The sequence below is a fragment of the Centroberyx affinis genome, unplaced genomic scaffold (assembly GCF_046629955.1).
Source record: "Centroberyx affinis isolate AG114_WGS23_722 - 3 ecotype Tasmania unplaced genomic scaffold, CSIRO-AGI_Caff_v1 ptg003390l_1, whole genome shotgun sequence".
Classification (NCBI taxonomy): domain Eukaryota; kingdom Metazoa; phylum Chordata; class Actinopteri; order Beryciformes; family Berycidae; genus Centroberyx; species Centroberyx affinis.
This window is the reverse complement of record NW_027281375.1, coordinates 93,005-114,615: the sequence shown is the minus strand read 5'-3', so window position 1 is coordinate 114,615 and position 21,611 is coordinate 93,005. Positions and strand designations below refer to the sequence as shown.

General features: G+C 44.2%; 1 protein-coding gene across 1 annotated transcript; it reads left to right on the top strand.

Moving 5' to 3' along the window:
- The first annotated feature begins 467 nt into the window (after window positions 1–467).
- Window positions 468–20,687, top strand: pdgfra (platelet-derived growth factor receptor, alpha polypeptide). Its single transcript, XM_071539066.1, has 29 exons — window positions 468–616; window positions 3,276–3,356; window positions 3,482–3,766; window positions 3,973–4,233; window positions 4,919–5,049; window positions 6,176–6,338; window positions 6,855–7,047; window positions 7,195–7,310; window positions 7,417–7,716; window positions 7,837–8,103; window positions 8,222–8,352; window positions 8,489–8,657; window positions 8,810–8,999; window positions 9,193–9,308; window positions 9,493–9,619; window positions 9,845–10,041; window positions 10,666–10,760; window positions 11,326–11,458; window positions 11,818–11,922; window positions 12,142–12,252; window positions 12,714–12,870; window positions 13,686–13,846; window positions 14,226–14,341; window positions 15,881–16,003; window positions 16,125–16,236; window positions 16,373–16,472; window positions 16,747–16,852; window positions 18,261–18,496; window positions 18,580–20,687. Exons 2-29 carry the CDS (start codon window positions 3,299–3,301, stop codon window positions 18,725–18,727), a joined length of 4,407 nt encoding a protein of 1,468 aa, XP_071395167.1. The 5' UTR covers window positions 468–616; window positions 3,276–3,298; the 3' UTR covers window positions 18,728–20,687.
- Window positions 20,688–21,611: the final 924 nt, after the last annotated feature.

Below are 21,611 nucleotides of genomic sequence, written 5' to 3'. Positions count from 1 at the left end.
TACGGAAAATAATTTGCCAGACAACATTGCTCCATAATTCAACATGCACATTTTCATTAGCCTGTTAAGTCGATGGGTGATGTAAATCGCTAATAAATAGCATAGGCTAAAAACATGGGCAACAAAAGTTAGAAAAAATCTCCTCAACTACATTTTAATCTTAATTTCTTCAGAAATACGTTGTATGCAGTATGGGCTCCTATCCAAACAAAACTCGGACATTCTTCCCCTCATTTCAGAAGGGGAATTCGCATCTTTCTGCATTTTCCCTGAAAAGGGGGGACTCTTATTTTGAAAAGAAACCAGCGCTAGAAGGGAGGAGAGGGGGTGTCATTTCCTGAGAGTTATTTACTTTGAGCCAGATGATTAGTTTTTTTGGGAAGGATGGACTGTAGCATTGAATCAATTACAGGTCGCTGTAGCTCAAGCGCATTTGTGAAGGCGGCCGTGGACGCAGACAGAGGGGCGCACATATGCTCTCACAGCACAGGGTCTCTCTGAGGATTACTGCCGCTGCAAAGGACCCTTGACTGCGCCTTTTGGAGCGCTTATGCTCCCGTCCTATTGATTGTGGATATATTTAATCGAAAGGAATACAAAAAGGGGATTACAAAAGGTAATTGAAAGGTTGTTGGAATCCAAATAATGATTGAAACGAAATACTTTTTTACACTCCTTTAAAGTTTGGGGTTTTTTTATCGATTAAGTGGGGGGGACTAAAACCTTTTAGCACAAAATAGAATAATTTATGTAGTTCTAATAGGAATTCAAATGCAGACATAATTGGTCTACCGATTTATTATATTAACGACTTTTTTTATACGTCAATCTCCCCCGCCCTGGAAAAGTTTATTGAAAAGTTTTGTTTAATAATTTGGGAATCATCTGCTGGTCTGCAAGCAGTCTGCAAGTTCTGCATTAGGCAATGCATTATTTTTTCGGTAAGAATTGTGTTCCCCGTGCACCATATGGTCTCACCCCCGGACGCCGAGCAGGGAGATGTCGCTGACTCGGCTGGATGAAAGCGCTCGGTTTCGGCCTCACAGCTGGAGGTGTCACCTCGAAGACTGAGGCACCATTGTGGGATGCTGCCTGGCATCTAATGGGAAACACATTGGAAATTGTATTTCAAGTTGTTTTCTCTTCTGCTCGTGGAATGTGTGGAATTAAAATGGAAAATCAGCATTGGAGGCACTGGATTGGTCTGAGGCTTCAGAGCTGCAACTGAGTGGACATGAAAAGAATAATTAAGTCTGTTCGGGAGCCACGACACATTCTTCATTAACTACCAGCCCTGCCGGGCCATCAAGGGATTTTGCATAGGAATACTTCTTGATTGTGGGCGAAATGTCACATAATTAAATCTTAAGGCAAAATTAGGCTCAACTTTAGCCTTACGCTGCAAAATAGATCATTCAAAACTTTCTTGAGTGCATTAGCGCTCACTTGGATGTTCCTTTCAGTGGGCAAATTGCATAATTGCTATCTTTAGACAGTTTCTCTCTTCGCAATCATTCCCATGGAAATCAGTTGTTCACATGTGGGATTGAATTGAACCATTTAACCATCCGTGGAGGACAGTAAGTTGAGACAAGCCATTATCAGCTGTTGCTCAAATGTATCGAGCCCAGCAGAACGACGCATTTGGTATCTGGCACATTTGTCGAGCCGTTTGCTGGGAGCGGGGGGACAAGAGGAGAGGAGGACATGCTACCAGTTTACTACTCCAGCCTTAGATTTACACTTTGTGGCTGGAATATCCTTGGCAAGGCGAAAAGCCCTGAAACAAGGCGTGTGCACTAAACATGTCAAAACGGATTAGACATTTTGTCAGAGGATTCCCACGCGAATATTTGCTTTACAGACTGTTGTGTGGAGTGGGTTCACTAATTATAGAGTTTCACCAAACCCAGGTTGGCCATGGATAATTAGCCTGTCCCGGATGAGCCAGAGCGAACAGCCACAGGGAGCTTCGTGAGGGCCAACATTTTGTAACAGTGGTTTATTGTTTGGGGACACTGTCCAGTGGAGATTCAAAATATCCATATTGGCTTTGACCTGCGAAGTTTCCGCAGTAGATTATGAACATGAGAGACAGAAAAAATTCCAACCTAGAATTTACAAGTCAAATATAAAACTGTATATTTTAAGTTCAATTATTCTGGACACTGGATGTTTCGGGAAAAAAGGCTATCCTCTCGTCGATGTGCTTAAAAGTATTTCCAGCCTCGCCAGTTCTGCGCACCTCCAGACTGCTTAGGAGCTTCTCAGTCTGCGTGGCCCCTGATGAAAACCAGGGTCCGACATCAGACAGACAGACAGACAGACAGATAGAAAGATAACACACACAGAGACCAGGGGAATGTCCTTTGACAAGACCTCCATGACCAAACCCAGCATGATAAGACTCGTTTGATGAGTTTTTAAGAAGCCTAGTTTAAATCTATATCTTCAATTACCGCGAATATTTCATTTTCCACATTGTTGGATTGGCCCACAAGAAGCTTTAACAGGAAAAAACAAATATTTCCATGTAACTTTAATGAAATTAGAAGACCTAGTTTTGTGTGGACTGTGACCACTGAACAACGAAAAGTTAACAGTTTTTCCATTTGAAGAAAACAACTTCAGAAGAGCGGCGGAGCAATTAACAGAATATGTGATCAGGGGAGGCTTGATGCGTTCAAAATGCGGACTGTGTCGCCCTCTAACGGCGGTGCCCCGCTTCAACTCCAGCGCATCTGGAGGAGAGAGGATGTGGAGGCGCCAAGCGGATCCAGCCCCGTCCAACAACCCATTCATCAAACGTCCTTAGAGACCAAACACAGAGCAATCACCAGCCTTGCGCTCAGCAAAATGTGAACCCCCTTTTACGAAAAATAATTCTAGTAATCCTATGATAAACTTTAGATGGATGTGAATGTCACAGAAGTCAAGAGGAATAGTGTGGAAGTGAGGAGACAAATACCACAAAAATACGACAAAGTCGCTATAATCTCGCTATTAAGTATCGCAGATGCACTATAGGTCATTTGGGGAATATTATAGTGATTTTTGTGTCATAGCCTACATGAGCTCTGTTATGAGTCAGTCCAACTGCATAGGCAGGAGAGAAGCCGATAAGCCATTGATTTATTGATCAAATAGCAATGTTATCCAAATGGACTTACCGTGGAGACAGTGGTATCATACCACCACGAAGTAAAAAAAAAAAACCCATCGTGTTTACTCTACTAGCCTAGGCTATATGAATGACGTGCTTGTTTTCTTTCTAGGGCCAAACATCCATAGCCTAGTCATGGATGGGGTGAAGACGTATCTCGTCTTTGGGGGTGTCCTGCTGGGGCTCCTATCAGGTGAGTAGCCTATTGCTTCTCTGTCGTGATCTATTACAGTAGAACTACCTCCGCACATTTTTTGCGCAATCAGTGGATTTGTTGGTGCAATTGACGAATCCCTACATTGTGATAAAATCTTCCAGTTACCTCCGGACTGTCGCCACCAACCGTTATATCCAACGAAGACGAGTTTGTCCTCCAGCCACTGTCCGTGTTCAACATAAGCTGTACCGGTAAAAGAAACGTCGTTTGGGCTGAACCCCTACCGGACAACACATTCGTTTACCCAGGATACTACACTTCAACTCTCTTCATCTACAACGCATCTGTTGCACATACCGGATATTACATCTGCAAATACGAGAGCCAAGAGGGAGAACTGGAGGACGAGGATGACAATGAGACCGGAATATACGTCTTTGTCCCAGGTGGATACTAGTTTTTAAAATTTTAGGGCTGTGATGTTAAAAATGTAAAGGTAGTTCAGAATGAAATAATAAACTGTAGATTTTTGTATTACAAAACAGTATTTCCTTAAAATAAGGCTACACAGGCTCATAATCATCCTCTCCAATAAAACCAAATCCCATTCTAATATAACACCATGATTTTGTTCCTCTGTTTGCCCCCCTAGACCCCCTGGTCCCATTTGTTCCTGAGGAGTCCGGTAACTTGGTTGTCCCAGTGTTCACTGATGGCGTCATCATCCCCTGCCGGGTGTCTGACCCCCACTCTCACGTCATCCTGAGGAGCGTCCCCAGCGGAGAGGAGATCCCCGCTCCCTATGACAACAAGATGGGCTTCTTCAGCGGCCTGTCCCGCGGGCAGTACCTGTGCGAAACCACTGTGAATGGCCAGACAGTCGCAAGTGTCACTTACACTGTAGAAAATACCGGTAAGACCAAGAAGAAGATGCGTGGATGCCATAGGATGTTTGGGATGTGTACCAGAGGAAAGCAAATGCATTCTTAAATGTTGTATGCATGTAACATTTTCTTCAACAGATACACCACAACACCCGATATTTGAACTCTATGGGTGTGTTGTGTGAAAAGACCATAGAGTCTGGCTAGGGACTGCAGATGAAAATGAGATTCTTTGGCTATCTTTGGCACATATACAGTATACATATACAAATCTTTATCAATATGTATTGTCCCTATGATGTGAACTAATATAATAAATAAGGGAAGTAAAAGAAAGAGTCAAGCTAAATAAACAATTTTTCTGCATAAGGATATTAAAAAAAAATCACAGAACGCTATTGAGCACAGCTGGTAACACTCCCAAAGTCTGTTTACCGCTAGAGAGAGCTGCAGGGTGATCTCACTGCATGAGAGCCGTGACATTATGTTATTATCACTGGGGGAGATGACTTCACACGCCTGTTGTCACTGTGTGTGTGTGTGTGTGTATGTTCATGTGCATGTGTCTGTGTGTATGTGTGTGTGTGATGATGGCATACAAAGCCACGGCTCAGAGATAAATGAACTCTTGGTAATCAAGCCGTCACTGTCCTGGGAGCCGTGAGATGACAGTGTTGATTTCTGCTCTCTGGTGGTCTCTCTTTCCCTCTGCAGAGATGGTGGACTTCCATGTGGAGGTAAAAGCCAGTGAGGAGACCGTGAGAGCGGGGCAGCCTTTCAACATCACCTGCGTGGCTCCGACTGGACTGGCCTTTCAGCAGCAGTGGCTCCATCCTAGAAAACAGGCAAGAAGCACATCTCTCTTTCTCTCTTTCTCTCTTTTTCTCTCATAGGGTTTGCAGTCCGGTTATCTCCTTGTCTTTCCGTGGTTTTCTTTTAATTTAGTCTCCTCTCTGAGCCTCTGTCTTGTTTCAGAGTTTCAGGTTTTATTACTCTTTTACTTGGCTCCTGTCCCTCTTGCACTAAATTTCCTTCTATCCTTCGTCTTAGTGCCTTTCCATGTCATTTTCCTACCCAGCAGCACCAAGCCTTAAATTAGTGAATGATGGTTTTGGACCCAAACTTCGCAGGGGCAAGTGGAATATAACTCTGAGGATGGCCCTTAGTGGTTATGAAGTACGTGTCGGGAAAGCAGGAGCTTGAATGTTGTGTCTTTATTACACGTACTCCTGCCAAACAGCCCTCACTGTAGTTAACCCCATTTGAAATAGTGAGACACCGATGGGAAAGGTGTTGGTTGAAGTTCCGGACAAACGGCTTGGAGGGAGGAGGTAGTTCAAAAGAAAAAAAAGATAGTAAATCACTTGACCCCAGTGACTTTGCGATGTGTGGGACAGATGTGTGTCCCACTGAACCCCAAAGACCTCAGCAAAACATTTTGTGTGTTAGGTGTGTAAACTCCATGGAGGTCAGAGAGTAGGCTACAAGATGCTGATGATTTTCTGTTTATTTATATTTTTAAGTAGATTTTGTGTGTGTGTGTGTGTGTGTCGGGGGGGTGTGTGTGCATGTGTGTGTGTCCTGCCATAATCCCTGCAGCACGTTGTGACAAACTGTCTGTTTTAGTGCATGGGATTCCTCTAAGCCCTTTTCCAGAGACAGAGAGGGCAGGAACGCAGGACTCCTGACTCCTGGCTTTGGTCTCAGTTGCAATTACAGCCTTTTAAAAGGCTCTGTGATCCTGATTTATCTCCTGTGGCCTCGCAAGTGTTTTAGACATCAGTCTTCACCAGCACTACACACCAGCTCCGATATATAGACCATGACTCTATACCTGCAAAAATGAAAAAAATACAGAGAGAAGGAAAATCAAAATATCTTATTACCAAGAGATAGGTTTTTTGTCAGCGTGTGTCAGTCTGTGAATCCGGTGAGTAGAATCTAAAACCTGTACATATATTCTTCTTCCAGGCGGTGGGTGCAGTTCAGATGAAGCAGACTTTGCCTGACCGAGTCATCTACACCCTCAGTATCCCACAAGCCACCTCTCAGGACAGTGGCATCTATGAGTGCTCCGTCACCCATGACACCAGTGGAGAGATCAGAGCGAACAGCGTGGCTGTCACTGTCTTTGGTAAGTCTCCCCTCAGTTTGCCCCGCCACAAACTTTTCCTGGATATCTTCATGAAGTTGCAGTATTGCAATAATTTGAATGAGCGCTCATATCTTTTAGTTTCAAGTCACTTAATCCACATTTATTTTATTCTCATCATCATCCAGTCAGGTAAATTTGTCATGGTTTCCCATATGTGCATGAGGTGCTTTTAGGGGTGCATGGAAGTAGTTTTCTACCATCCGACAGTAAAGGTACACCTCTGCTTTCAGCATCAGCTACTATGTTTTATGGGATGGCTTCAGCAGATGTGTGTCAGGCTTTCATTTCTCCTCATCTCTCTCTCTCTCTCTTTCTCTCTCTCTCACTCTTCCTCCACCTCAATCTTCCTCTTCCTCCACTTTCCCTCTCTTTTTTTGTTGTTTTTCATCCTCTCATCTTCACTTTACTTGACTCCGCTGCTGAATGTATTTCTTTGCCCCTTTTCCTCCATGACCGCCCGCTTACTCTTTTCTTATTTTCTATTGCTCTCTTCAGAGGAGAACTCCTTTGTGACCCTGGACCACAGCGGGATTGTAGCGGTGGAGTTTGTCAGTCTTTTGGAGGAGACAGAGTTTACTATCCTCATTGATGCCTTCCCTGCACCCAAGGTGACATGGCTGAAAGATGGTACTGCCATGCCGGAGAACTACTACTTTCTCACCAAAACTAGTCACGTTGAAGGAAATCGGTGAGGATGAAGATTATGAATTTTAGTTTACTTAAATTCACTAGTGAAGTTCCATCTATATCTTAGTGCTTGTTTAGTTGGTGAGTTTTGAGTTCTGAGAAAGTTGAAAACCCTTAACAAAGGTGTGTGTTGGTTTTCATCTTGCAGGTATCAAAGCATACTGACATTACGGCAGCCCCTAGAGAAAGACAGCGGGAATTACACTATCACAGCACTCAGTGGCTCTCACACTGCCGAGTTCTCCTTCACCCTCAAAGTGAAAGGTAAGATAGATAGATAGATAGATAGATATATAGATAGATAGAGTTTTTTAAACCTGTTGATTTTGTATATCTGTGACTGAATGCTGTACATGTGTGTTTTGTCCAGCCCCCAGCACAGTGCTGTTCCCACCCGCCTCCGCCCCGGTGCTGCTGCCCCAGGAGGAGGAGATGGTGGTGACCCTCCACACTCCTTTCACCCTGACCTGCCGGGGAGAGACGGAGCTGGCCTGGGAAACCCCGGTCTACCTGCCTGAGCAAACCCAGGAGGACAACAGCGGCCTGTTTGTCACCACCATCACTGTGGACAACGCCACTGCCGCACACACCGGCTTGTACGCCTGCTACTACAACGGAGGAAACTACACTGAGGAGATGGAGGAGAGCAGCATCTACGTCTACGTACCAGGTATGGAGTCCACAGCAATCGTGTGTTTGTGTGTGTTTTTCTGCCATTTTGTTTTAGGGTATTATTTTTGATTGGTTCTGTTTAGATAAGAGAAAACTAACTTCTCTTACTCCAACTCAGATCCAGATGTTCCCTTTGTGCCCTCAATGGTGCCCTATGGCAACCATATCCTGTCCAACCATGAGGAGATGGAGATCCAGTGTCGAGTGTCAGATCCCAGCGCTAACGTCACCCTGGTCAACGTTGACACCCAGCAGCCTGTGCCTAGTGTGTATGACGGCAAGAGGGGCGCTGTGGGGATGTTCACTGCTGGAACCTATGTTTGCAAGGCCCTCATAAACGGAGAGGAGCACTACAGTGAGGAGTACATCGTCCATGGCTGGGCAGGTGTGTGTGCATGTCTGAATGTGTGTGTCACCTCGCTCGAAAAAAGGCATTGTACCTCTCCAATTTGTCTAGTGAACTAGACCTGAAGGCTGACAGAGAGTCTGTTTTTGCATGTCAGGTGGCCCTGAACTGCAGGTCGAGCTGACAGCTCAGCGGACGGCTCTGCTGGTGGGAGACACCATCACGGTCAACTGTGTGGCTCGGGGGTCTGAGATTCTGGAAGACCTTTGGAAATACCCTGGCAAACTGGTGAGGAGCACACACAAGTCATCCCATGCAAGACATGAGCTCTTATTTCATTCATTTGATAGTGTGTTTCAAGTTCCTATCCTGTTGCTGTCTGGTTTGTAACTTGAGGTACCTGATGTGTTCTTGTGTTTGACAGGCTAATCGTGGCATCAAGTCAGTGCATGAGAATAAGATGAATCAGGAGATCCTCTACACCCTGACAATCCCTCAGGCCTCGGCCAAAGACAGTGGCATCTATGCTTGCTCCATCACGGATATTATCAGAAACGAGAGCAAAACCAAGGAGCTTGCTGTTACAGTCTATGGTATAAATAATTTTATCAACCACAAAGTTATAGTTTACGTGTGACATAAATAGCGTGTGACATAATTTCATAGACTATTATATTGCCTTCAGTGATGAATGAATGCTGATTGGCTGTTGCCATATGAATTGTGGTTCTCTCTTTCTTAACAGAGAGTGCGTTTGTGTCCCTGTGGCCCGAGTTCAGCTCCCAGGAATCAGCAGAGCTGGATGAGGTCAGGGAGTTCAGAGCCGACATTGACTCCTTCCCCAGTGTCCGTGTCACATGGCTCAAAGATGGCCTCCCGCTCAATGATGTGACAGCAGAGATCACGGCCAGCCTCCGGAAGCTCAGCGAGACCAGGTGAGACTCCCATCACTCAGCGCGCCTCCAAGCTACACTGTTTAGCTAATGACAAGCTCAAAGGAACATTCCCACTCATCAGCTCATAGGCAACCTGAACTCCTTGGCCTATAATTAGCGTCTGGTGCTATTGTGGCACTCCGCTACTGTGTGATTATGGCGGTTGCTGTTATGGTTGTGTTATTTTGCGTAGGTACCAGAGTGTTCTGACCCTGATACGGGCCAAGGAGGAGGACAGTGGGAACTATACCATCCGAGTGGAAAATGGAAACCAGAGCCGCAGCCACAGCTTTAGCCTCCAGGTCAAAGGTCAGAGAGAGGAATGCTCCAAACCCTTCATTAAGCTTTACTTTTATCTCCCTTGGATGCTGCTCTCACAACCTCTTACCCTCTCTCTCTCTCTCTGTCTCTCTGTATGTCTCTCTCTCTTTCTCACATACACACACACACACACTGTGTTATACTGACTCCTGTCTGTTTGCCTGTGTTACAGTTCCTGCAGTCATTGTGGATCTGATGGACCTCCACCACGGCTCAGCTACAGGCCAGTCTGTGGTGTGTATTGCTGGAGGGCAGCCCACTCCTGAGGTGGAATGGTTCATCTGCAAGAACATCAAACAGTAAGTCCAGCCTTCTCAGACAGTTTCCTTTAGTACATCATTAAACTGCTCAGCAGCCAAGCCATGTCTCAGGACCTCTCATTTGATGTACTTGCAGAGTTACTAAACACTGTATGGCTCTGTGTTTGAAGTGTATTCACATAATCACTGCCTAATCTCTGTTTCATATTACAATTTCACAATGCAGTGTATGGTTGTATCACCCCTCTTTTGTTCCCCATCCAGTTGTGCCAATGACTCTTCTCAGTGGGTGCCGCTCCCTCCCAACTCCACCGAGGTCACAGTGGACTCGCACATCGACCAGGACAATCATCTGGAGAGCCAGGTCATGTTTGGTCATCTGGAAAATACACTGGCTGTCCGCTGCCTGGCCAGGAACGACATGGCTGCTGTCAGCAGGGAGGTCAAACTGGTGTCTAGCGGTAAGCACGCACACACACACACACACACACACACACACACCTCCACACACCATCCAGCATTCACATTTTATACTGTTGTTTCTTTCCACTTCGAAGTTCCTTCCCTTTCTGACGCTCAGAGTGCGAGAGGCTTTGTAAGTGACTGTGTTAGTGGCTGAGCTGGTGCTGTCAGTGTTGTAGCAGCTGTCAGATGAAGTGTTTGCAGTGAGACAGCTGATCTAGCAGCCTGTGCATCAGCCATGTGGCAGGGACTCTTATTCTGACGGCTAAGTCAGAGAAGCCAGAGATGCTTAGGCCATTTGGCCCTTTCAGCTGAGCTTCACACCCCCCTCACCCCTAAACCTCTGCCCCCGCTGCTCCCCCACCCCTTTCGTCCCACCTAATCTCCTCAGCACACCTTTTGGTCCTGGTAATCTGGACACCCTACTGGTTCCAGCAATTGTCTGTGAGGCTGGCATGGGATATTTCTTATGCAACACTGTAAAGCACCAATGAATTAACTCAAATGCATTTTCATGACTTGTTTCACCACATGCATTTTATCAAAATACCATACTCATTATGTTGACAACAATGTGTTGCATCCATCTTGTGTGTATGACCGGTGGCTCTCCTCCTGAACAGGCCCTCACCCTGAGCTGACTGTAGCTGCTGCTGTGCTGGTGCTCCTGGTCATTGTCATCATCTCACTCATTGTCTTGGTTATTATATGGAAACAGGTACTGCTGCATCCTGCCCTCAGTCTCACTCATTCACTCTCTCACCTACTTATTCTCTCACTCACACACTCATGCACTCACCCACTCTCTTAACTCATCTTATTTTCTCATGGATTCTTTCACTTTCCTAGGAGGATGAAATTTGCTTCTCTCCCTCCGATTAAGAGCAAGTCCTTCTTCTTAGACTTATTGAGGACTGGATAGCAAAAAATGACACAAAATGACAAAAAATGTATCAAAAAGCTCCAAAATAATGCTTCTCTTATGATGGGATGTTAAGTTTTCTACTAGTTAGGAAGCAAATCATTATTATGGAAAAAAAATCAATTGCATATGTTGCATATGATTGTATTTAGATAACCAAATGACATGTTAAAAAACTTACAGAAAATAACATACTTTTTCCCATAATGAAACACTGTGCTTTCATTCAACGTAGAAACATATCAAAAGTCAAATTTGAAATATCAGAACTCGTGTCTGTATGGCATCATGTCCAACACAACCCAGCCTAGACTTGATACAGGCTAATTAATCAGCTCTCATAATGTGCTCTGTCCTCCAGAAACCGCGCTATGAGATCCGCTGGAGGGTGATCGAGTCTGTGAGCCCTGATGGTCATGAGTACATCTACGTCGACCCCATGCAGCTGCCCTACGATTCCAGATGGGAGTTCCCCCGCGACAGACTTGTGCTTGGTGAGTCAATTTCATGCGCTGTACTAATGCTGTGGTCTTGTCTTGGTGGCGGTGTGGCCTCCCTGTAGCGATGTTCTGGTCAGGCTGCGGCTGTGATGTCTCACTCTGCGTCTTTGAAGTGGGGCAGTGATAAGCTCATCTGGCCAGGAGCAGAGAGAGGAAGGCGGCTGGGGTTTGCCGGCCTGGGTTTTGGTTTGACTCATTGATCAAAGGGAAACTCAGCCACTGGAGAGGTCGCAGATGAGAGGGCAGAGGCATCCGAAGTGTGCGGATGTGTGTGCATGCTTGTTTGCGTGCGTAATTTTTGTTTATCCTCCATGTTAACTGATCATGTGCTTCCTATCTCTGGTGTTTCTTAGGTCGTATCTTGGGCTCTGGAGCCTTTGGGAAGGTGGTAGAGGGCACGGCCTATGGACTCAGCCGCTCCCAACCTGTCATGAAGGTGGCAGTGAAAATGCTGAAACGTATGTTCAACAGATTACAATTCATGGGAACCATTTATAAGCCACATTCCCAACAGTCATCTGAAATGTTTTGTGATAAAAGACAAAGTGATAAAATTAAAGCAAATGATACACCGGATAGTCTTGACTGACTGGTTGGTTGATAGATGGTCTGATTGTGTGTGATGATGGATTGACAGCTGTGGTTGAGTGATGGCCTGTGCTACACCTGTTTTTCAGCCACTGCACGCTCCAGTGAGAAACAGGCACTGATGTCTGAGCTGAAGATCATGACTCATCTTGGACCTCATCTCAATATTGTTAACCTTCTGGGAGCATGCACCAAGTCAGGTGAATAATACACACACACACACACACACACACACACACACACACACACACATACATTTATGCATAGATAAACACATACAATAACTGTTTATTTTCAGTTTACTCATACTTTGCCACTCCCAAGCATTTTAGTCATGACACTTTACAAAGACACACGCAAACACAACCACGAATGCGCGTGTGGACATCCACATGCGCATACACACACACACAGGCACACGGGCACATATGCATGGGTGCAGTTCAGATATGGCAGTTGAAGACATTTACAGCTCTAACAGCCAAAAAAGGTTGACAGTCCTGTCTTAACTGTTGGTGGGTGTGGTATTTTAATAGGGTTTTTTATGAGAGAGTGGAGGCTTTCCCTCTTGACTATGCTTTTAGCCTTTACGAGCCTCTGATAAGATTAGCCTGCAGACTGACGCCCGTGCATGTGTCTTTATCTGCTGTGTTGTTCCCAGGCCCGATCTACATTATCACTGAGTACTGCTTCTACGGAGACCTGGTCAACTACCTGCACAAGAACAGAGAGAACTTCCTCAGCCTGCACCCAGAAAAAACCCCCAAAAAAGACCTGGATATCTTCGGCATCAACCCTGCAGATGAGAGCAGCAGGAGGTACCGGATATATGCTTCTAAGCATGCAAGCATGACCACATGCTGTCATATTTTAAATTTTCTAATTCCATCCACTTAGTTGAATTATAATTTGCAAAGGTTCCTCATAATTCAGAGATTCAACATGGTTAAGGACAGTTAAGAATAAGGGCAAACACATTTATGCACAGATAGATAGATACAGCCATTATATATGCTCAATTCACTCCCCCTTTGCCACTCCCAAGTATTACAGTTACTGACACAACACTACACAAATACAAACTCTCTCTCTCTCTCTCACACACACACACACACACACACACCCTCACCCCCTCACTCCGTAACCCCTAACCAGTAACTGTATCCCCATCTTCTCCATGGCTGAGGAGGTTGTCTGGCGTCTTCTCCTAATCTAATCTCAGTCTGAAGTGATCTCAGCTTTCAGGCTAATTTCATTATTATGGAGGCACCTGTTAATTTTGTCTGCCCAGGCATGCATGGTGAAACAGCAGCCCTCTCTAGAGCTCATCTGTGTTGATGGATGACTCACAGTGACCACACCTCAAAATGACCATAACATGATTCAACCCTGACCATGTTAGCCTCAACCGCATCCTCCTCTGACCCTCAGCCAGAGACAGTGAGGGGATTTAAGGACACACACACACATACACACACACTTAATAGGGAACTGAATGGGATTGTAACATAGTAAATGCAAGTTAATGCCTTATCACCAAAAGCCTTTTCTGTAACACTTCGTCATCCTCAATATTACCATAGCACATCACCTCATCACCAACAGTATTCCTCTCTCTTTTCTTTGCATACAGTTATGTGATCCTGTCCTTTGAGAGCAAAGGAGACTACATGGACATGAAGCAGGCAGACAACACTCAGTACGTGCCCATGCTGGAGATGAGCAATTCTTTCAAGTATTCTGACATCCAGAGGTCCAACTACGACCACCCACCCTCCCAGAAAGGCTTGAGCGGTAAGCACACACAGTCTGTGATCTACCTGTCTCAACACAGCGCTCTCTTCTTTACAATCTTGTCTCTCTGCCTGTCTTTCTCTTCATTTTATTCACTCTCTCCTAAGGGTTATTGGTCTGTGCTTGCTTGGCTTTAGTGCTGTGTTTGACTCAGTGCTGGTTGAGGGGTACACCCTTGTCAGTATTTAGGCCTGGTACAGCCCTGTAATTATATGGAGAGGATAATTGCAGCACACACATAATAATGCCCGGTTTCTCCCTGCCATTAGGAAAAGCCAGGTTTGAGCAGCCAGTTCTATATTTACTATACATGACAAACATACACTCATGGACTGCCTCATGATATGTTTTTTTGTATATCTTTGTTTTCGTCATCCAGAGAACGAGTTGGACAACCTGCTGTCAGATGACAGCAACGAGGGCCTCAGCACCACCGACCTGCTCAGCTTCACCTACCAGGTGGCCAGAGGCATGGAGTTTCTGGCTTCCAAAAATGTGAGTGAGACGGCTAATGTCCTCAGATAAAAACTATGTCGACTGGCTATGGAGGGACAGTAAATATACACTACCAGTCAAAAGTTTGGACACACCACATTTTTCTTTATTTTTACTATTTAAAATAACTAGTGCAGTGCCCGTTCCAAACATGCCTGTTTGGAACGGGCCGATTTCTTGGCCTCCGGTATTGCTGCTTGCAGCTTTCTCGAGAGCCGCTCATCCAAACAACTTCACACTCGACACTACGCTTCCAGTCGCTTGCTTTGAGCCCCGCTGCTGTACAGAGCGTTGTTCGCTTGTTTATTCAAAGTTTATTAATATTGAACGTGTCGCGTGTCCAGTGCGACACTGCATGTCCAGTGCGACACTGCATGTCCTTGGGTCCCCAGCAATACACCCGCCAAGTGTGAAGTAGATCGGACGAATGGTTCTCGAGATCGGCGAAGGACACACAGACAGACAGAGATTCCTTGCTTTATAGTATGATGGTAAAGACATCAAAACTTTGAAACAACAGGAATGGAATTATGCAGTGACCAAAAAAGTGTTAAACAATTCAAAACTATCTTATATTTTACATTCTTTAAAGTAGCCGCCCTTTGCCTTGACGGGAGGGCAAAGATTTTGGAAAGAATTTTGTACATGCATCAACTTCACTATTTATATTTGTCTAAGAAACAAATTTCAAGCATTTAAGAATAAGCCTTTAGATCAAAATGGCTTTAAGATAATGAAAAATAAACTTTTGTCCAAACGTTTGACTGGTAGTGTAATTGCATTGAACTGTCGATGACAAGGTGCTTATGCTGAAAGCTGAATATTCCCCTTTCCGTTCATGCACAGCATAATCATTCAATGCTTGTAGTGACCTTAGAAACTGCAGGGATAATGTTTGTGACTTCCAGTCTCCTTCTGACCAAAGACAAGTTGGTGCCGCTGGGGTTTCTGACCTCTGCGTTGGTATCCATCACAGAGTGGGTTGGACACCACATACATTTTACCGCCTTGTGTTCCACTGGTTACCGCTGCACTGATGGCAAGTTGTGGATTTGCGCTGTGTCCTGCATGATGACAGCTGTGCTGGCCAAGAGGGCTGAGTAAATCAGCGGTTGTGTGATAAGCAGTCCTGTGTAGGCTGAGCCCACTCAGGAGAGAAGCCAGCAGCTGAATATAGCAGCACAGCCAGGCTAGAATTACCAGGCACAGACACACTGCAGCCAGAAGCCATTCATTCAGCTTCATAGTTATTATCCCTGAATATCCAGTGGTCACAGCCATCCCTCCAACTGGCATGTTTACACAAAGACCGTGCTTTATAAGGCAATATGAAATGGAATTATAAATGAACTGAAACGAAATGAACGGAATACAGAAATAGATGTACTCAGTGCATGTGGGAAAGAGCTGTCAAGTGAGTGAATTGAAATGTATCAGTTTGGGAATGAGTGAATGGGAGAACTGGGAATTGAAAACAATTGTATGAGATGCAATGGCCTGCTAATCACTTATGCTGTCTCTCTCTTTTCCTCTGTGTAGTGTGTGCATCGGGACCTCGCTGCCAGGAATGTCCTCCTCTCCCAGGGCAAGATAGTGAAGATCTGTGACTTTGGCCTGGCCAGAGACATCATGCATGACAACAACTATGTCTCCAAAGGCAGCGTAAGTCTCTCTTCATAAGACTACTACATGACATACTGTATTTTCTGCTACTAAAGTACTTGTTTTGCAAGTGTTTGCCCAGCGTATTTGAAAGTTTCCCCTATGTTTCTTCAACACACAGACCTTTCTCCCAGTGAAGTGGATGGCACCAGAGAGTATTTTTGATAACCTGTACACCACCCTCAGTGATGTTTGGTCCTACGGCATCCTCCTCTGGGAGATATTCTCCTTAGGTGAGTGTCTACTCATCACCACAAGTTGTGTGATAAGAATTGGGGTGCCTTCATATATGTTAATAGCTTCTAAATTGAACTGAGTTTGAGACTGGAGTTGCTTGATGCACTGATGACAATATGTGTTGGTTTGAAGGTGGCACCCCGTACCCAGGCATGGTCGTGGACTCCAGCTTCTACAACAAGATCAAAAGTGGATACAGGATGGCCAAACCAGAGCATGCACCTAGTGATGTGTAAGTGTTTGTTTATATTGTTCTTATATATGATGCTGTGGACAATGACTACATTCGTTATGAACAGTTGTTGAGCATTACATAAAGTTTCCATGTCAAATGAGGAATGCTTTGGGCTGCAGACTGTAAACTTGGTGCAGTTTGTTACTGAGCTGTGATGTACAGCACATGACAGGACTCATGGCTTAATTACAAGGTGCTGATCTCCTCAGGACAGGTTGTACTGTTCTGCTCTGCGGTAACACTGCTTGTTTTTGCTTTTTGACTTTTCCAGGTATGAGATGATGATGAAGTGTTGGAACAGTGAGCCAGAGAAGAGGCCGTCCTTCCTGGGCCTGAGTGACACCGTAGCTTCTTTGCTGCCCTCCAGCTACAAGAGGGTGAGTCTCCTTCTGACCTCTGACACAACTGGTTTTTCTATGGATTCTTAACATCTGCTTTCTAATTTACCACCTCCTCATTCTTGACCCCATGGTTGGACCTTCACAGTCTGTTTCTATCTTACTTTATTACATTGCCTTGTTGATGGTCATGGCTTTTTGAGACCCCATCTCCGTATTTTCTCCAAATATCCTCTCCTGGCGTTGTGCTTGTGACAATTCTTGGTTTTTCATTGCATTGCCAGGCAAAAAACAGGTTGAAAATAAATAGAATATGCTGTTAAAATAGTGAGGCAGTTAATTTAAAACCCCACTCACAATCTCCAGCCACTTCCCGTGCCAGTGCTTTCAGAGTGTGTGTTTCTGTGGGTTCAGAGCTCACTGTATTTCCGCAGCATATAGCAGAAACACTACCAGTGATTAGAGTGCTAATGCACCAGCTGGAGGTCAGAGTGGCTGGCCTCAGCCTGGGTAATGACGCAGCCCCAGGTCTCGCCTCCACCAGCCAACCATAATTAGCCCATTAAACATCACACCACACATGGCACATCAAACCGCCTTTACCTCTCCCTCTTCCACACAGTTTTAATGGCTAGGGAGAGAGGAGGAACCAGCTCCTGTTTTAGCACCTCAGGCTTGGATGGGATGTGTGGTTTAGTTTGAGTCTCACCACCCAGCTGGCAACGCAGCTAGTGAGAACTCACACACACTCACACACACACACATATACAGAGCACACACGGACGCACTCAGTTTACACTACAGCCAACTCTGTTGCTGAGAAAATACTTCAGTTCTCCAGCAGCTCTGCGGAGTCTCATTTAGAAAAGGTTCTTGCTCACACATTTTGCACTTGCACCCAAATCCAAGGCAAAGTTCTGACTTCAGAAAAAGTTACCTTGGTGTCAAAATCACCGGTCTACACCGATCTACACTTTTCTCCAATTTTCTATGATATATCAATAGCTGAAACTAATTTCTATCATTAGCCAGGTTATAAATGAGAGACATTATTTATTTTTTATCATTCCTTTGAATCCGTTGAAATCATACAGTGAAATCTAAGATTAAGTCAAAGGAAATCTTTGTACGTAAAGACCAGAGTGCACACCTGCGTCTGTGCAAACAAGTAGTGGAGGGTAGTTTACCCGCCTTTTCATTTATAAATAAATTATAGTGTATATAGTAAGTAGTATCAAACTGATGTAAGTTATATGAAGATGGGGTCTTTTGAGGGTTAGGGTTAGGGGTTAAAAAGCCAAAGTTAATTTATTTTCTGAAAATATAGATTTTTGTTTATATTGGTGGTTGTTTGCCTTATGATGATCACAGTCATAGTTTACCGACCTTTTTTTTCAACACAACGTCATTGCCTCTGATTTCTAAAGTATCCTCCTGTCTTGTGCAGTCTTATGAGAGGGTGAACCATGAGTTCCTGAAGAGTGACCACCCTGCGGTGACTCGGGTGTGTGTGGAGAACGACGACGCCTACATCGGCATCACCTATAAGAACCAGGGCAAGCTGAAGGACAGGGAGAGCGGCTTTGACGAGCAGCGCCTGAGCTCCGACAGCGGCTACATCATCCCCCTCCCCGACCTGGACCCTATATCTGATGATGAATACGGAAAGAGGAACAGACACAGGTAATACAAATTGACCTCCCTTACGTTTACCTCCACTATGTCTATATTATGGCACTAACCTGGGATCCCTGTGTGCCATACAGCTCTCAGACGTCCGAGGAGAGCGCCATTGAGACGGGCTCCAGCAGCTCCACGCTGGCCAAGCGCGAGGGCGAGACTCTGGAGGACATCACGCTTCTGGACGAGATGTGTCTGGACTCTAGTGACCTGGTGGAGGACAGCTTCCTGTGACGGCTCCGCAACCCGTGGAGCTTACTGACATGACAAGGAAGAGGGGTGTAAGGACACGGGGAACTAGTTAAAAGACCTGTAAATCAACCAAAGACCCTCTTCACTCCCAGTCCCCCGTCCTCCCTTAAGCCCCTCCTACACCTCCTTCTCGACAGCCCTTCCAAAACCACTTCGCTGTTTGGATGAGTCTGTGGTGATATGATGGTGCGCCCCTGACTCCTCCTGGGACACCGCCCCCCCTGTTGGGCTGGAGGGGTTAGTGAGCATTGGTGGAAACAAAGACATCAAGGACTCACATCAAGAACCGCGGTCACAGAGTCTGTTTGGAACTGTGTTGGATGGGACTGAAAACACATGAAGAGAAAACAGAGCAAGATTGTCTTTCTAATTTGCGGAGAGCATTATTCTATCGGGCATTCTTATAACAGCAATATAAGCAAGAAGGGACGGATCAGACATGTTGGTCAAAGACTCTAAATGAACACCACAGTATGTCACTCAGCCATATTGAACCACTACAGATACACTATTTAAACTAGATAAGTCCAATACTAGCAACGCGATCGGTAGGAGACTCAAGAGAGAGTCTCACCTCATACTCACCTACCTACAGGATAAGCACCTGATGCTGGTACAATCAGTAGCAATACTTTAAATTAAAAGCACAAAATCTGGACTATGTGTATTTTTTGTATGTGACCATATTATGTTGTCAATGGCAAAATAAGTGCAGCAATTCAAATTTATTTTTTTACTTCATCATTATGTAAACATGTATTATTTGTGAATATTGAGTAGAGGTTGACCATAGCTGTTTGAATGGAGAGTGCGACTATCCGAATATGGCTTTTAAGTTGCATGCGTCTCTGCAGTTTCTTACCTTGCCCCAAATACACTATGTGTTCATTTTGTCCCTCAAAAGACCTCAATCATATCTTGTCATAGGCCTCTGCTAAAGGAAAGTCCTTGTGTGATTGTAATGTAAATAGTTCTAGAGTGGTTTTATAAAGAGAGAATTATTGGGATAAATTTCAAGCATTTTATATTAGCACATATTAAGCTTCTGCACCCTCAGTCAACCCTGTGAAGCTAATGTTTCTGATGAACAGGACTAAAGTGAAATCTTGGCCAAAGTAGAGCATAGTATACAATAATTCTTGATTAGCACATTAACCTAAGAAAATGTCTATCTCTGCTTTGAACATATGCGATTAATAGTAACAACGGGTTTATCCACTAATAAACCTGGGGAACTTCAAGAATAGAATCAGAGATAAAGTCAGTTCATTATGAAGCATCATCTGACTTAATTTTATAATTGTATTGATAACTTTTATGAGTTTCAAAGACAAGAATGTCAATAAATACGGCAGTATGGCATTCAAAAAAAAGTTTGCCACCAAATTAGAGGACACCATCCTGCGTTCTTTCTAACCAGGAGTGTTAACTGTATCTAACAGCAGTGTTTTAATAGCTCATGTCCTCCAGCCTAATCTTTTATCTATAGACAGAGTCTAGTAGGTTCTACCTGTAGTAAGACACTAGATGGACTAGACATTCATGTTGACCTGATCTCATACATCAGTTATGTGTAGACTTTGTAATCCTCCAGTATCTTCCAGCTACTGTACCAGCTGTGCCACTGCCTCTCACTCACTCTTTCTGTCTCTACTGTTGACTGTGATATAATCTGCAATCATTTTAAAACTTTTGCACTTTTTTCCTATTTTTCCTATTTTTATTTTTTTTTGGATGTTGCAGAAGATTTAGCTAGGTTGAGCTAAGAAGGTTTTAATTTTGGCTTTAGTTGACTCCCTGTCTATGGCAGCGGGGGTGTGAATGTTCCAGAGTGCTTCAGAGGAATGATGTATTATTGATGGTACAGTATCTGTAATTATAGGTAATTACACCCAATATGCTGATGTTATCCTTATGTTTCAGTATGCGTTATGTACATTCAGATGATTTATATTTCAATAAATGATTTATAATGTAATAAATGCCTTATTCTCTTACTGTCAAAGATTTTAGTAATACACATGCACACATGTAAACATGCTCAAATGCATTTGAAACAACAACAAAGGTTCATTATTTACTGTGATCTTTGTCCACATAGATAACAGTAAATAATGAGGATCCAAAACATAGATCATCATAGATATATGCCATCACCACAGACAATTAGTAAATAACTTACGTTTAAACCTATATTAAGAGTACAAAAGCAATGCCTTCTCCACACACACACACACACACACACACACACACACACACACACACACACACACAGAGTCATTGATTCCATAAATAGCAAACACTATAAAACAAAGTAACAATGACTCACAATATTCCAATGTTGCAGAGTTGCTCTCCACTGTCTGATCATTGCAATTACAATCTAAAAGATTACCATTAGAGGGCAGTAACACCATTGTGAGGTTACTAATTAGTTTGACCACAGACAGCACAAACTGCTGTGAGAAAAAATATGCCACTTCAGCATCTCCTGTCAATGGCGGTGTGTGGGGTTGAGGTTGAGATTATGTAATGACAGTTCAACCAACTGAAAATCCCAAAAAGGCTCCACATCATTTGCAGAGCCTAACACTGTCATTGCCATTTGTTTCCACTAGAGGGAAGTAGTATCTAGAAAATACTATGTGCCTTTTTGTTTGGCAGGGACCTGGGAGAAAAGCGGTTTGAAGCCATTTCATAAGGCAATGTTGATGTTTCAAACTTGTCAGAGCTTTATTCTTTCTGAATAATGAGTGACATGATGTTTACTGGAAGATAATCATAGAAGAATCATAGTTAAATAGATTATGGTAAAGACAAGCTGCTGTTTTTGTCAGTTAAAAATATTTTAATGACATCAATATAC

Bases quoted from the DNA above. Each gene is read 5' to 3' on its own strand.
- pdgfra (XM_071539066.1), top strand. From the start codon at position 3,299: ATGGATGGGGTGAAGACGTATCTCGTCTTTGGGGGTGTCCTGCTGGGG. The intron at 7,048-7,194 runs GTGAGGATGAAG...TTCATCTTGCAG, and splicing joins AGTCACGTTGAAGGAAATCG to GTATCAAAGCATACTGACAT. The intron at 7,311-7,416 runs GTAAGATAGATA...TGTTTTGTCCAG, and splicing joins CTTCACCCTCAAAGTGAAAG to CCCCCAGCACAGTGCTGTTC.